This window comes from Ranitomeya imitator, chromosome 4, assembly GCF_032444005.1.
Source record: "Ranitomeya imitator isolate aRanImi1 chromosome 4, aRanImi1.pri, whole genome shotgun sequence".
Taxonomy (NCBI): domain Eukaryota; kingdom Metazoa; phylum Chordata; class Amphibia; order Anura; family Dendrobatidae; genus Ranitomeya; species Ranitomeya imitator.
The window spans coordinates 68609353-68626525 of record NC_091285.1 but is presented as its reverse complement, the minus strand read 5'-3'; the positions used below and the strand labels follow the sequence as shown (position 1 = coordinate 68626525).

At 42.3% G+C, this 17173-nt stretch overlaps 1 protein-coding gene across 4 annotated transcripts in view; it reads right to left on the bottom strand.

The window, feature by feature from the left end:
• MACROH2A1 (macroH2A.1 histone) overlaps positions 1-17173 on the bottom strand; it is a 114789-nt gene that overhangs the window by 53246 nt on the left and 44370 nt on the right. For 2 of the 4 annotated variants that reach the window (XM_069763803.1, XM_069763804.1), the window contains exons 4-6: positions 11897-12094; positions 6279-6380; positions 4512-4611 (exon numbers count right to left, since the gene is read on the bottom strand). In XM_069763803.1, the coding sequence (XP_069619904.1) occupies positions 4512-4611; positions 6279-6380; positions 11897-12094 (400 nt within the window). The remainder of the gene's footprint in view (positions 1-4511; positions 4612-6278; positions 6381-11896; positions 12095-17173) is intronic. The other 2 variants (XM_069763807.1, XM_069763806.1) reach the window with 1 other exon arrangement.

Below are 17173 nucleotides of genomic sequence, written 5' to 3'. Positions count from 1 at the left end.
AAAACGCGACAATTCTGCAGGTGCGTTTTCTGCCAGGAGAGGCAGAATCCGCAACAGAAATTCTTAAGCCTAATCTGCAACGTGTGCACATAGCCTTAAGAGACTTTTGCTTTGAACTTTGCTGGGTGACTGCCTCATCACTGCATACGGTGCTACCGTAGCACTACACTGGAGATATGGGCTTAATCTGCAGGTTAATGGTGCTACTAACCAGTCTGTCGCCCACACTAAGCCGAACACTGCAGTGAGATAATTAACTTTATTCCCCATGCAGCGTTCCCATCATGTGAGCGACGCCCGAGCGGGTTCAGTCACCGCTGAGAATATAGATCAGCGTCTAACCTTGCCCCCCGCCCTGACTGACAGCCGACCCCAATGAAGAGCGAGTGACAGTCATTGCCATGCGCATGGTTACAGCCGCCGCTCTGTATTCTCAGAGGTGACTCAGAACAGTGACTGAACCCGCGCAGGTGATGCCCACATGACTGAGACCGGATCGCTGAGTGGGGAATAAAGCTCATTTTCTCCCCATAGCGTTCAGCTAAGTGCGTTTTTTCTAGTGACAGGTTCACTTTATGGTGAGAAGAGTCCATAGACTAATACAGTCTCCAAGGACATAGGGGTTGTAAATGAATGGGAACACTGTAGGTCTAGGTACAAAGCAATGTATATAGGGATGTGCTGCCACTGGATGTGAAGTATACAATAGTGTTCATATTCATCCACAGCAAGCTGTGAAAATGGCCTGGAAACACAATAATAATTAGAAAGTGGAAAGTTGGATTTGTTGTGAAACAAAAATTCCTTGAAAGCTGCAGACTGTCAGGCGGCTGTTGAGCAGTGCTGGGAGATGTAGTTCCCAACTGCTGGAGTGCGGCAGGTTTCCGATCCCTGGTCTAGCAAATGGTGCCGGTGAGCAGAAGCATGTAATGGTAATTGTACTAGTCAGGCGGCTTGCTCCAAAATGCAACAAGCAAGAACCACACTTATGGCAACCTAGGCTGTGGTGACCTGGAATCCTCCATGACACATGTACAATATAACGTGGCAGCATTCTCCAGCTGACCGTCATTGTAGAGGACTACAGCTCATTGTGAAGGTGATGTGTGCACGGAAACCTATGCTGGCAACATTGACTGGTTTTCCTTTAGCTAAAGTTAAAATTGAGAAATGATCTTTTGGGAGACAAACAGAAAACAAACACCGTAAGTGAAACGAGAGAACGAAGCAGCCGACAGTGGGAGATAATTTTGGAGCAAAATACCAAATCTTGTAAACTATTTAATATGATTCTTCAGTTGTAGATTTGGTAACTGCCCCATGTGCCATGCCCATCATAAGGATATTTGGAAGTGTTCCCTTTAGATGTGCAGGTGATTCTAGCAGGAAATCTTATAATGCCATCCTACCGTCTATGGCAGAAAAAAATCAGCACACTATGGGAGATTTATCAAAACTGCTGCAAGGAAAAGTTGCATAAAATATACAGCCGGATTGTAGAGCTCATGTCATGCCTTTAAAGGAGACCTGTAACTAAATTCACACTGCCCAAACCATGGGCAGAATCACAGGGAATCTGTCAGTAAGATGAGCTCTCATGAGTCTCACGTGTTGGTCAGTCTTTTGATATTTATATTGGCATGTAGGTCATAGGAAGCTGAATATAATGTTACCTTGATGTCTACGATCAGATGTCTTAATTCAGAGAAATCCACGTTTTTCTGATATGTAAATTAACTTTTCCTGGCTGTGGGCCGGACACTCCTCTGCCATTCCCTTTCTACAGCTTCTCCCCACACTGCGCCAGGTGACTGACAGCTCTCTCCCTATGTATGTACACACATGAAGAGACTTAGAGGGGAGGAGCGGGGTAGCTGAGTGCACAAGCCGGCCAATGGCAGCACCGACCTATTCTCGTCTCTGCCTATGGTCTCTAAAATTATAGACTTTCCTTATGGGATCTTCAAACTACTCTCCGAAACACCCAAGTTCTGGCACCAAGAATCAACCGACAGATTCCCTTTAAAAATGAAAAGGAGTCAGTAAGTAGTTTCAACTCAGAGCTGGCAAGACCTAGGAACCTATTGAAATGAACTTTTGTGCATTTTCTTAATACCAGCATGACAAAATGTTTTAATTCTCGTCACTCACAGAAAATGCGAATCCCTCAGAAGATGGCTTCTTCATGTGCAATGCCCCGGGCCCTCTGCACTGAATGCTCCCTGACCACTTCCCTCTGCATTTGTCAGGCAGGCCAATGAGCTGTCTTATTCAGATATTTAGATTCGCAAATAGTTTATCTGTGAATGATTCACAATATCTTCCACTCTCCTCTTCCATTCTTGAGCCTTTTGTTCTCATGAATGTTCTCCTGTAGAAGTTTATAAGCCTGGTCTGATCCATCCGCTAGTGCCGGAACTCTCCGCTCCACTGCATCAAGTCTGTGCTGCAGGGAGTTGGTAACTGTCCGGACAAGTGTCTCCTGTACTCTGCTGTTATTTATAGTCGACCTGAATATCACCATAATCCAATAATATAAGAAGCTGGTTTTATTCCACAACGCCCTTCCACACCGGACTGGTGACTTCCTCAAGTGTAAAAACCGACTGTTTAGTGCAGATAGGAGCAATAGGGGATAAAATCACCTGGGAGGGCTCTCAATAAATCCTCCATTACCCTTCCCGAACTGTTTTCTCGTTACTCACTTACATGCAATCTCTATGCTTTCTCTTCCCCCCTTCTTCAACTAGCTGTAAAGTGTTTTTTTTGTTGTTTCTTACTGTTCCCTCAGAAAAAAAAAAAAACATCAGTCCATTGGACCTCCCCTCCAATGAATTTCACTTTCACCTACTTATTCTTTATCATTTTTCAGAGCAGCACTTGGCTCACAATACTCCTTCTCACACTATTTTATTCTTCTTATTCCATTTAACTCCTTCTACTATCTTTGCTTTCTTCATTTTTACACAATTTTATTTTCTCACAACTCTACTTACGGTACTTCTTTTCCATAAAACTACACTTTTCCTCGAATATTGCTTTTTTTCTGACCAGCATTGAACCTGTCGACTTCAGAGCTCACCACTTGTTCCTTCCTTCACACTATAGGTCGGATACAATTCCTTACCACTTTCCTTCACCTCCCACCCTCTTCTCCAATGCCTTCTTAGTTTTGCCCCTTACCTAGCAGAAACTTTCCTACCCATCCTCTAGTTCTGCCATATTCCTGGTTCTTTTCCTAGTCTTTCTTCTCCTTCATTTCAACAACAGTGTTCTAGCCCCACTTCAATCTTAGTTTTTTCTTCTCTTTTCTGTCCTGAATTTTTCTATACTCGCCTTTTTACATTTTGGCTATACCTCTCACCGCACCTATACTTATTATTCATGACCTTCTCCCATCCATTTGACCCTGTCTTCCCCTCCCACGTCTTCAAATCCTTTGTGGGTGTTTCCTCTGTATAGTTTTCTTTGTTGGTGCCCATCCCAGGCTATTTCAACCCCTCCTGCTCCTATGTATACCGTACAGTTGTTGTTTTTTTACACTTGAGAAAGTCGCCCGTCTGCTTTGGAAGGTTGTTGTGGACTAAAAAACGCTTCTTTAGATTATTGGATCCAGCATCTTCCTTTTGGTTAGCGCAGCCCAAACTGTGAATTGTCTTTTCCTTAAAGCATCCGGTGGAGTTCATCCCCATCTACGGGGCAGAAGCGACCATTATTGAGCATTCAGAGGAGTTGGGCCTTCACAACTCGCTCAGGTGAGCACTTTACCAGGATCTAATATACCTTTTATAAAGGTATCACCCTATAATCTGATGATCTCTCTTTCCCCACTGTATTTATCTATAAGACTGACTTATAGATACATGTCTTTCCAAGCAATTTTGTTGTTCTTTTTTTTTTTTTTTTTTAATAACAAAGTCCATGCGCAGGATTTTGTCTGGTGACTTTCGGTACCGTTACAATAGGCTGTCAGGATCTGAAAATGAGGACACGTGGTATGCCAGGGCACTCAGTGCAGTGAGACCAGGGCGCAGCACATGAAGGAACCCCCCTCACAGACCTCTGAATACAGAACAAAGGGGATAAACATTTTTGTTCTTGGTTTTGCTGAAACAGTTATGTTTAAAGCAGCTCTCAGACCTCCTACCAAGCACTGCTAACAATTTGTCAGGTAGCCTAAAGACCAGAGATCTGATTTCTGTAGTCAGCTCCACTAAGTTTTTTTAACACCAGTTCTGATAGATTTTCCCCAAATTGCATTCAGATGATAAGTCCATTCAGTAAATACAGACTTCAAGGTATTCTGCTGACATCTCTGCCTTCTAAAGGGAGCAATTGAAAGAATTCATATTTCCACAACCATTCTATAACAAATGAAGTGACTTCATATAGGTCACATACGTTCAGTAAAATAGATCTTATTGAGTCTTCTACATCTGATTCTCCCAACTTTGGAATCCAAAATTATCTCTCAACCATTAGCCTTTATAAACAACCCATGTCCCATTTACCTATATCGTCTTTAAGGTCAATGTCAGCATTGGTAGGGTTGATAACAGCCTCCACCTCAAATCCGGCTAAATTATTGATTTCACTGTGAATAAGGTTGAGCTGCAAAGAAAAGCATGAGCGGGGAAGTAGTAGAGCAGCGGGAAGAGACCAGGACCACAGCAAAGTAGCAAGCGACAGAGCCAGATGCAGGACCCTCAACGTAAAAGTGCCACTACCAGGGAAAAACAGGTTATAGGAGGAAGGCCGCTGTGGAGAGCACGCTGACTGCTTCTCAGAAATTACTAAACCCATGCATAATTACATCTCACACATTTACCTTCATAAAATCATCTCATGCATCAATATTGGTGAGGGCTCGAAGAGAAGCTGGGTGTCATGAGCATGAGGTTTGCAATACAAAGACCCAACCAGCTGTGTGCTTTACGTATTGCTACTATGGACACATCGATGTAATTCTCGCGAGCCCAGGTAGACTATGCAGCTATTTCTATAAAATATATAGACAAGGCGAGACAAACATCAGGTCGGTAACCATTATTTATTAGGTCGGTGCAGGTATTAAGCTAGGTTCACATTTGTGTTGTGCAGTCCATCTTGCGCGTACGCTAACGGACTGTGTTAACGCAATGTCCAAAAAGGGATTGCGTTTAGCGATCGCGCAGATGCCGGATCTGCGGTAGCGAGAACGGACCCAAAAATGTTGCAGACAGCGTTCGAGGTCCGTCAGAAAATAACGGAACATCGCTAACGCATGCCAAAAATGGCATGCGTTAGGATGCATTACATACATTACGGTCAATGGGTGCGCTAACGGATCCGTTACATTGCGTTATTGGCGCTATGTAACGGATTCCGTCAGCGGACACCCACTAACGCAATGTGAAGCTAGCCTTAATGACATTGTCAAATCAGGACTTTGTATATAACAAATGGTGTGTGTTGCCACTTTCCGAGACCAATAATGGTTTAATTTCTCCATAGATACACTGATGTGGGGTTATTTTTGCATGGCGAGTTGTTATGCTCCTGATAATATTTTAGGGTACATACAAAGCTTTGATCGCTTTCTACTGCACTTTTGTATAGAGGTTCAGCGACTAAAAAACAGCAGTACTTGTGGTTAGATTATTTTTTTTTTTGCTTTACACTGCTTACAGTATTGGTTAAATGATTTAATATTTTGGTAGGTCAGTCTTTTTACAAACATGATGATACCAAATATGATTTTATTATCATTTTATTTTAAATTAAGATAATTTCAAATCTATAATTTCTACATTTTGTTTTACTTTTATTCTGCAGTTAATTTAGGAGGCTTGAACCAGCGATCATTTGATGAGGAAAATGATGGTCTCTTATGAAGACCAACCAGCGCGAAGATGGCAGTACATGCACGGCACCGAAAATGTAAAGAGCTGGCTGATCTGTATGGGAAATGTATTGGTATAGATATGGGGCAATAATATACATTTTTTTCAGAATGAATGTTTTATTTGCGCTTGTTAAAAGTGTGAACATCTTGCCCCAGCAGTCATTCATCCTGGTCCTGGTTGTGTGGGTAAGATTCCAGTGATCGTAATCCTGATGTTTGACTCACCTTGTTTTATTATTTGCTGTTTGGCGGTGGTCATGTATTTTATATTGTTATTTATGTTAGTGCTCATGACCCCCATATACTGTATCTAATGGGTTAAGTAGCGCATAATCTCATATTCCTGGTTACTTATAGTTTACTGATCATTTAGATTTGTATCGATAGAGCATACCTTTTGTCCAAGAAAAAGACTTTTTGTGGAGAGGATGGTGAACCCATCTGCTGGAGTACCTTCGGTGGTGCTGTCTGCGCTGCTCACTTCTCCTTGCTTCTTCTGAACACACACAAAACATAATGGCCATATTAGCTACACATTACAGACACTATCACAGGAGTGAGGAGCCTGCAATTAATAAGCCATGAGGGAGTCAATATCAGCATAAGAACAGCGAGTAATTCCTGTGTGTAATTATTAGGATTCCAGGTCTTCATCTGTGAGTACAAGTATAACCCATCCTACCATTGATAATTGTGAAGCCACAAGCATAGGGCTGATTTACTACTCCAGCTGAGCCACAATTCTGGCATACATGCCGTGAGCTACCTTTATACAACATGGTAATGAGATGGAAATGGTGTCACTGGTAATGGTGTAGTCCCACTGCCAGTTTCCACCTTTCTATGAAGAAGAATAGGAAAAAATGCTCCACACTGAGAAATGATGTGCCAGAATTGTAATTTAATGAGGAATGCAAACATTTCCCACAACAGACATGTCAGGAGAGGGAACTGTTCATGTTTCGGAAGTCTAAAACACAACGATCAGGGTTGAGGTTCAGCTCACACTACGTGACTGCGGACGTGAGAAGCCAGGATTCCTTGGCGCTGGTGCCGGGAGCAGGCGGGCGTGTGACCGCAAGTACGTATGCGATTTCCATACATGCGGGCACCTGCCAATTACATGTGTGTAGCATCGCTCAATGCAAGTGAATGGGATGAGGCCAGGCATGCTTAGTCAGAATGTGGCCAGAAGTATGCAAATCGTATACTTGAGGTCACATGACTGCCCGCGCCGGGAGAATCCTGACAGCTTCCCTCACAGTGAGCCCCAAGCCTGGACAACCCCTTTATTTCCTGCAACTCAACATTGCAATTGCAACATCAAGAAGGAAAAGTCGTGGACTTCTAGAAATAACAAGATTGATAGACATTAAAATGATGTGCAAAGGATGAAAAAAATTAAAACACCATCTTCAAAACAACTCAATGTATTCGATATTGAGAGAAGTACACGCACTTACACATCTTGGCTGCTGCTAATGATGTCAATAATGCTTGTCGGAGGAATGTTCTGCCACGCTGAGAGCTCTTGGGCAAATTATCAATTCACCTTGGCAGCTCCATTTCCAATTGACGACTGATGACGTCCCAAATGTGCTCAGTGGCAGACAAGTACGGAGATGTGGCAGAACCTGGTAGCATGTTTAGGCCACGCAAGCTGATCACAATAGCATGAGAAACGTGATCTGGCGTGGTCATGATGAAAAATGGCTTCAAGGAAACTGGAGAAATGGCTGTGATAGCGGTTCTACGATTAATCCTATGTGCATTGTAAGTGAATCAAGCCTAAGGCATCAAACAACTCCCACACAAACCATCAGAAGACAGCAGGACCATGGGTTATAAGCCAAAGGTCCAGCTACAGACGTACACCGACCTCACCGCTGGACACGATAGCCGGATATTGGTATGGAGACCGCAGTGGCAATGCCATGAAAAGGCCTTCTCGAGAAAACACAAGAGTTCTACTGCCAAAACTATATTGTGGGGTGGCAAAATGAACAGTAGCTGAACCCCACTAGCCTTCATTTCAGGTACACTAACAGCTCGGCGTTACATTGATTTGGATGTGGAACCAGAGTTACAACAATTTCTAAAAAGGGTCCCAGGAGCCATTCATTTTTCAACATGAAAATCCCAGGCTATATGTTTCTGGTTTTACTGTGAGCAGGACGAGTGGGGCCCAAATATGCTACCATAAGCCTACAGTGTCTTTGGATTGGTCTTCCATTGGGCACATCTGGGACATCACTAGTTGACAATTGCAAAAGTGAGCTGCCAGCAGCGGATCTTGATTCATTCAGAATGGCCAAACATTCCTGCTCGATAGCTGCCCCGGTTTTTAAGTTCATACATTTCTACTCATGGCACTCATACTCTGTACTGATTAAAATGTAATATTTAGGTCATTTTGTTTCTTGTTTTTTCTCAATAACCTGATTCCATAATTTCCATAACTCTACAACTTTTCCTTCTTGGTGTTGCAATTTCAATATTGAAGTTTGTAATTTATTGATTGGGTTTTATTATTTTTGGTTTTTGGGGGGCAGGATGATAAAAGTGATAGTTGTTTGACGGTTTAGTAGTTTTGCACTATAAAAACATATTTCCTGGAAAAAAGTCATGTTTGGTTGCTCAATTTTCCAAGCCTTAGGTTTCCATGTAGAAGTATGAAGACCTGTTGTAATTTATATTAGGGCATTTTTTTTGGGGGGGGAGGGGAGAAAATGGCAGAAAGTAGCAAAATCTGTTATTTATTATACCAAGAACGCAATTAATACGATATCTTTATTTCATGTGCTCTGAGTGGGCTGATAAAAAAATATTTTTATGGTGAACTATTTTTTAAAAGAAAAAAATATTTTGAAAATTGTTTTATTAACCCCTTCACAACATATGACATAAACTTACGTCATTTGTTATGTCCCTGCCTTTGATGTGGACTCGCACGTTGAGCCCAAATTGATTTTATCAGCCATCGTGTGCCTCTAACGGTTGTTAGAAATTGCTCACACTAGCGGGTAACCCAGCGTATAACTCGGATGAGTGCTATCTACTGTTTCAAAGGACAGCACTCGCCCCAATGTTATACTATAGAGCAGTGCAGACTAGCGCTTATTTTATCATGCCGAGTCAGCATGAGAAAAAAAAAAAAACACTGCATGCTGCTATTGGCAGATATGTCGGACGGCGCTCACTCAAACAAGTCTATGGGTGCGTGCAAAACATCGGACTGCACGCGAATGTCATCAGAGTGCAGTCTGATATAGGCTGATTCACAGAATGGAACAGATGGAGAAATTAAGTTTCCCTCTGCACCTGTAATTGTGATTCAATTCTCGCATGCGGGAGAATCGGATCACAGTAAGATGACACTCTGCTCACGCTCACAGCAGAGCTTGAGCTGTGGGTCATTTGCACATGTAATCATCGGATGCTGCTCGCCAGTGTGAGCGAGGCCTAAACCTAATAAATCTCACTGTCAATCTTTGGCAGCGGAACTTAAAATGCGCAGGCAGGAGGGGGGTACGTCGTTCCACGTTCCCATCGGTGATCCCATGGAGTTGATGTATAGCCATGACACCTAGGGGTCTGCTGATAACCCCCTGTGCCTGTCATTACAATCCTCCTGTTACAGCCTTCCTATGGCTGGCGTTCATAGAAGATCGTGATTTGCACTACACATAGCACTGCTATGTACAGCACATCAGAAAATTGCAGCTTCAAGTCCCCTAAAGGGCCAAAAATACAGTAAAAGTGAAAAAAAAAAAGTTTAAAAAATACGCAAAAAAAAAAAAAATTCAAATCACCCCCCTTTTGTCCCATTAAAAAAACAAACTATTAAATAAAAATACACGTATTTGGTATCACTGCATTTGTAGAAGTCTGATCTATGAAAATATAAAATAAGATTAATTTTATCAGTAAAAGGCGTAACGAGAAAATAAATCAAAATGCCCAAATTACTTTTCTGGCCCCCACATCACTGCAATAAAATGCAATAAGAGGAGATCAAAACATTGTATCTAACCCAAAATGTTATCAGTAAAATGGTCAGCTCAGGAAGCAAAGAAATACGCCATCACCCAGCCCGATATCTTGAAATATAAAAACTTTTTTTCATAAATTTCTGATTTTTAACATAAATAAATAAAAAAAACTATACATGTTTGGTATACGTAATCATACTGACTTGGAGAATCATGTTGCCAGGTCAGTTTTACCATATAGTGAACATAGTAAATAAAAAGAAATAAAAAAAACAATTGTGGAATTGCTCTTTTTTGGGGAATTTCACTGCACTTTTTTTCAGCACTATATGGTGGAATGAATGGTGTCATTCAAAACTACAACTTGTCCTACAAAAATCAGTATAGCAATAATGATGAAAAACATAAAAATAAGTTATGCATCTTGGAAAAAGAGGAGAAAAAACGAAAATGAAAATTCACCGCGTCATGAAAGGGTTAATTACCTTTTGAGGGAGATGCTTTATTAACCTCCTATTGACATACTGTAGAAGGTACCATTACACTCTATGCTGGGTGCAGGTGCATGGATGCCGCTCAATACCTGGGATACGCTGGCTGCTATACATCTCCAGCATCTGCCTCAAACATCAGCAATGTGAGCTAGCTCTGATCGCTGCTGTTTAACTATTTAGATGCCCATCGCTGATCTGCTGTGTGTTAATGATGCACATACTGTAAGCTATAATCAAATATAAGTCAGAATGCTTTTAAAAATAGAAGAAATATTAATACTTTATTTTTATCAATGAACAAAATGCAAAGTGAATGAACAAAAGAAGTCTAAACCAAATTAATATTTAGTGTGGCCACACATTGGCTTCAAAATAGCATGAAAGCATTAATTATTTTAGGTAAATTTGCATACTGCTTTTGAAGGAACTTGTAAGGGAGGTTGTTCCAAGCGTCTTGGAGAACCACAGATCCATAAACTTGTACAAATCCTACCGTCTGACATTTTCCTGATGGTACTGCATCATGGGTGAGAATCTGAATGTATTACTTGGCATTGGGGGCATCAATAATTTTGATCATATTCTTAACTCCCTTTGTTGATATTGAGCCCCAAATTTACAAGGAACCTCCACCATGCTTCACTGTTGCCTACAGACACTCATTATTGCAAAGTTCTGCAGCCCTTCAACCAACAAATTGCCTGCTGTTACAGCCACATATTTCACAATTGAACGTAAGTCCAAAGCACCTACTGCTATTTTTCTGCAACCCAGTTCCTATGTTTTCATGTATAGTTAAATTACTTGTCTTTGCTTCATAGGTGGCTTTTGGCTTCAACTCTTCTATAAAGACCACGTCTGGTCAGACTTCTCCGAACAGTAGGAGAGTAATTGGCTCCCCACGGATTGCCCATCTCTTGGTGTCCTCAATACTGAGAAATACAGACAGATACTCATCCATCATACAATACCATAAAAGAGGCATCTGACTAGCTCCAAATGTATTCTGCAGCAGAAAAATGACCCCAAACATACAGCCAGTGTCATTAAGAGCCATCTTCAGCGTTAAGAAGAACAAGGAGTCCTGGAAGTGATGATATGGCCTCCACAAAGCCCTGATCTCAACATCATACAGTACTTTTGGCATTACATGATGAGACAGAAGGATTTGTGCAATTCTAAATCTGCAAAAGATCTGTGGTCAGTTTTCCAAGATGTCTGCAACACCCTCCCTGCCAAGTTCCCTCAAAAACTGCGTAAGTATACCTAGAAGAATTGCTGCTATGTTGACCGTAAAGAGTGGTCACCAAATATTAATTTGATTTACATTTCTCTTTTGTTCATTCAATTTGCATTTTGCTAATATATACAAATAAACTATTACGGCTTCTACTTTTGAAGACATTCATACTTTGCAGCATTACTTACACGCCCGCCTAAAACTTTTGCACAGCACTGTATAATTAACAAGTTAATGGCTTGGAACAGTTTATTAATACTTGATGGAAATACGGTCAGGACCATACCTTGGATTTCCTCACCCCCTTTTTGGCACCCGGCTTTTTTGCGGTTGATTTTTTTGGTGAAGTGGTTTTGGCCTTCTTTGCTTGAGGAGCTGTGATAATAGCTTCCAGTTTTCCTTTCGTTCCCCTTTTCTTTGCCAGCAGTTCAGGATGAATATTTGGTAACACGCCACCGCTTGCTATTGTGACACCTTTTAGCAACTACAAACCCATTGAAAATAAATTAGTATCAAATTAATTCCTATTAAGTAAAACATTTATAATACAGGACATTTAGAAGAAATATTTTTCATTACACTTGAATTCATTATTTCTTTTTAAAAATTAATTTTGAAAACATCAAATTTTTTAGCTTAAGGATGGCTACGTGACAAGACCCCCACCCATAGGAGCCATCCACCCCTAGAATGCAGACTTTCCATCAGCAGTCACTTACTGGACGGGACTGGTGGATCCAAGAAAAATACTCGGATGGCAATGGTACATGGCTTCTGGGAAAAAGAAAACGGTGTAGGACCTCGAAAGACCAAAGTAGTGAGTTGCCAATATTCCTAGTCTATTATAGTATATTGCCCACCCTCCTGTGTAGATTATGGCGTAAAGGCCCGCCTCTTTCAAAGGCAAACAATAAGGTTTTCTCATGGGACCTAAAATTGTGCCACATGGCTTATTAGGGTGTTTGTATATTATAAAGGAGTCCCCCTTAGGAGGCAGACTGAATAAGTAACCTGCGTGTAATGCTACATAGCTGTACGCCTGCAGCCGTCACCACCATACACAGGAGCATTCACTTGGAGAGCGCTCCAGTGTTCTCTATGAGGGAGCTGCTATCAGATTCCTCCATTTATTAATTTATTACTATGCCTTGCTTATATAGCGCTATCATATTCCGCAGCGCTTTACAGACATTATCATCACTGTCCCCAATGGAGCTCACAATCTAGATTCCCTATCAGTATGTCTTTGGAATGTGGGAGGAAACCAGAGAACCCGGAGGAAACCCACGCAAACACGGAGAGAACATACAAACTCCTTGCCGATGTTGTTCTTGGAGGAATTGGACCCTAACGTTGCCATGCTGCAGTGCTAACCACTGAGCCACCATGATTCCTCTGAGAAGGATTAGCAGTCTGAAATCAGACATGACGGATCTTCATCTCTTCCAAGCTCCCCCCAGCAAAATGGGATTTTGGGCGCATACGCCGACACGGCCATGGACTATAATGGTACCGTCAGAGAGAACGTGCTCGCTGCTGCGCATCATTTTCGGGAGTGTACATACTCAGAAGTAGTAGACTCTGCCTGGGTGTCCGCCTTCATCGTTAGACGTACCGTCCTGAAAATGATACACAGCAGAGTGCACGCGCGCTCTGCCAGTACCATTACAGTCCATGGCTCGGTCCGCGTATGCGCCCAAATCCCTTTTGAGGTGTGGTATGGGGGGCTCGAATGTAAGCCCTGACATGGCCACTAATCGGGTCCCTGAACGCAATATGAAAGCACCAAATGTGTATGGGGGGAGCTCCAACTATATCGGTCACCCTTATCTAAGCTTTGCGAATCTCAGGTCATAAAATCTCTATTGCACAAAGCTCCTGCATTGTCCAGCAGAGACATCAGGACATAGGACTACTGCCCTATATCAGAAACATGAATACAAAGAGAAAATGGAGTTCTATACGAAAAACGTTTTAAAAGAACAATATTTATTAAAGAATCATTTAAAAATTGTAACAGTAACAAAATACAAAAAAAGGGAAGACCCTAGAACATACACATCCAAGTCATAAGTACCCAAAAAGCGTATATAACATCATGGTATATATAACCATCAGTAATAGCACGCAGTACTACGATGTATTTGCTGGCTCTCATATGGACAAGTGTCCTTCATGCATGTAATTCGCAGAGAGACCAGTATATATTACATATCAAGAATCAGATTTCTTACCCATGATGAAGTAAATGGTGCTTAATGACTCCGGAGAGCCCCCTGACGCGCGTTTCGCGTTGCTTTCTCAAAGAGGGAGTAAAGTAATAGCCCCTGATACCGGCGTTTTTATAGCGGTGTTCCTGGACTAAACAAGTCCAATGTGCGCAGGCGCACCACAGCTGATCCGGAAGTGACCCTCTTTCCCCAGCATACACCGGGAGCGCACGTCAAGGGGAAATCCCCCAGTGACGTCATGGACATGCGCTCTCGGATGGATGAAGCCGGCGGACAGGAGGATCAGTTACCCAGCGGGGGCGCATGCGCAGTAGCTACTCGGAACATAACAAAGAAGTAATATACCCTGAACACTACGGCGGCGATGTCCGCACCCACAACCACCATAATGATGATCCAAATGTAGATGACGGACATAACTGCAGGCGCCCAGGTAAGGATAAGGAGGACCAGCAAAGACTGAGGCATATAAAAGCGGATTACAACCGCATACAGAGCGTGACCAATGCCCTATACTGTATAATATTTAGAACCTACTAAATGTACATTTACCAAGTGCACTTGTGCAGTGAATTTTTCATATAAATATTGACATTGAAGCATAATAAAGATACAAAACATACTATATAAAACATTATGAATAATTATGCCCCCCAAGAAACAATATAAGTAAACAGTCTTCCAGTGACAATAAGTGACATAGTTCATCCATGCTTTTGTCCTTAATCTTAGTTCCTTGCATGTTCCTGATGTCATAGCCACAACAACACCCAAATCTCAAGGGCAATTAAATCTAGGGATGTAGAAGATAAAAAGAAAATTAAACAGAAAAAATAATAAAATGAAGAATAACATGGTTAAAATGTAAGAACAGATAAATTTAAATCTGCAACGCAAAAAGAAAACATAGGGGGACAAGGTTCTCATAGAAAAGGGGCGAAGCTGATTGTCTCATTCAGTCCCACCGGAGACATAGAGTTTAAAGTCACTATCCATTTGCACTCTGTTTGTGCAAGTAGACGTTTCGTATTTCCCCCCCTAACACCACCATGAACCTGATCGATCCCAATGATCCGAAGACCAGTGGGATCGCATCCATGAAACTTATAAAAGTGCTTCGGGATGGTTTTTAGGGCATCCACGTCCTCAGTCTTACGCGCATTTGTAATATCTCTCACGTGCTCTCTCACACGTACACGAAGCTGACGTGACGTGAGCCCCACATATATTTTGGAGCAAGGACATGTGGCTAGATATATGACAAAAGTACTATTACAGCGTATATGATGTCGAATTTGAAACTTCTTCTCCACACCCGATGACGAAAAATGGGTACCCCTAACAAGATTCTTCTCTCTGCAGGCCAAGCAATCGCCACAGGGATAACACCCCCATGTAGGACCCCTTCCAGTTGGATTAAGAGGATTAGTAACTTTTGCCACATAGTGGCTTTTTACTAATAGATCTTTAATACTTTTACCTCGTTTTGCAGTAAAACTGGGTCTTTGGGGGATATTAGACGCCAAAACAGAGTCAGTGAGAAGAACTGGCCAATGTTTATTGATTATCTCCTGCATACGTTTCCAGTAGCAGTTGTATGTGGAGACAAATCTGACATTGTTTTCTGAACTACCACTCGACTCTTTTTTATACAGCAATTGCTGTCTCTCTGTTTTTTTGGCTCTAATATATCCTTGTTTTATGCAGCGATTGCTATAGCCACGAGCTTTGAATCTGTTTTTGAGGTCTTCAGACCGAACTTCAAATTTTTGTTCAGTCGAGCAGATCCGCTTCATCCTGAGGAATTGGCCAACCGGGATGGCCTTAATAGTGTGTGAGGTATGAGATGAGGACGCATGCAACAAGGAGTTGACAGAAGTGGTTTTCCTAAATACATCTGTATGCACCGCCCCCATCTCATCCACCTCAATAAGAATGTCTAAGAAATCGATCCTCCGTTTGTGTGCCCTGTATGTCAATCTAATATTGTGAGAATTACAATTGAGATGACCCACAAATTCCTTGATGCCAATCTCGCTACCTTGCCATATGAAAAAGATGTCATCAATATACCTATGCCAACACTGCACCCGGTCCACGGAAGAGACCACATCCTGATGGAATATGGATCTCTCCCATAGACCGAGAAACAGGTTGGCATAGGCTGGGGCACAAGCTGCCCCCATGGCAGTTCCACATCGTTGAAGGTAGTATCTGTCTTTGAAAAGGAAGACATTGTGGGTCAAAACAAAATACAACAAGGTCACAACAAACTCACAGATCGAACCATCCCAGTTACCATTCCTCAGGAAGAAGCGGACCGCCTCCATTCCGTCATCGTGCGCAATACAAGTATACAATGACTCGACATCAGCCGTTACTAGCCACATGTCCTGCTCCAAAACCATCCCCTCTAACTTAGTTAGCATGTCAGTGGTGTCCCTGATGTATGAGGGTAATGTCTCCACCATAGACTTCAGATAAAAGTCAATATATCTACAAATTGGGTCACACAGGCTCCCAATCCCGGAGACTATAGGTCTCCCTGGAGGATTTGTCATATCTTTATGCACCTTAGGCAATAGGTACAGTGTGGGAGTTTTGGGAAATTCTACCACCAAACCATCAAATACCTTTTCATTGATGGTTCCCTGATCCAACGCGTTCCGTAAGATCCCATCCAATTCCAACTTATACATTTCTATGGGGCTGTGGGACAGTCGAGTATAGGTGTCCTTGCAATTCAGCTGTCTCAGAGCCTCCTTTTCGTATTTAACCGTAGGCCAAATGACGACGTTCCCTCCTTTGTCCGCTGCCTTGATGACAATGTCATCCAAATTACCAAGTTCTATATCAGAAACAGTTTTATGACTGCTGTTAACCATCAAAAAAATCACGATACCTTTTAAAACAGCTTTACACCTACACAACTAGTTCAACTTGTGCATCAGTCATGCCGTTATATGCTTACAGATGACATCTTAGGCTACTTTCACACTTGCGTCGGTACGCGGCCGTCGCAAAGCGTCGGCGCGACGTACCGACGGACGTTGTGCAAATTCGGCACAACGTGGGCAGCGGATGCAGTTTTTCAACGCATCCGCTGCCCATTCTAAGTCCCGGGGAGGAGGGGGCGAAGTTCCGGCCGTGCATGCGCGGTAGGAAATGGCGGATCCGACGTACGAAAAAAGTTACATTTAACCTTTTTTCGTGCCGACGGTCCGCCAAAACATGACGCATCCAGTGCATGACGGACACGACGGAAGGCCATCCGTCACAATCCGTTGCTAATACAAGTCTATGGGAAAATGCAGGATCCTGCAAATTTTTTT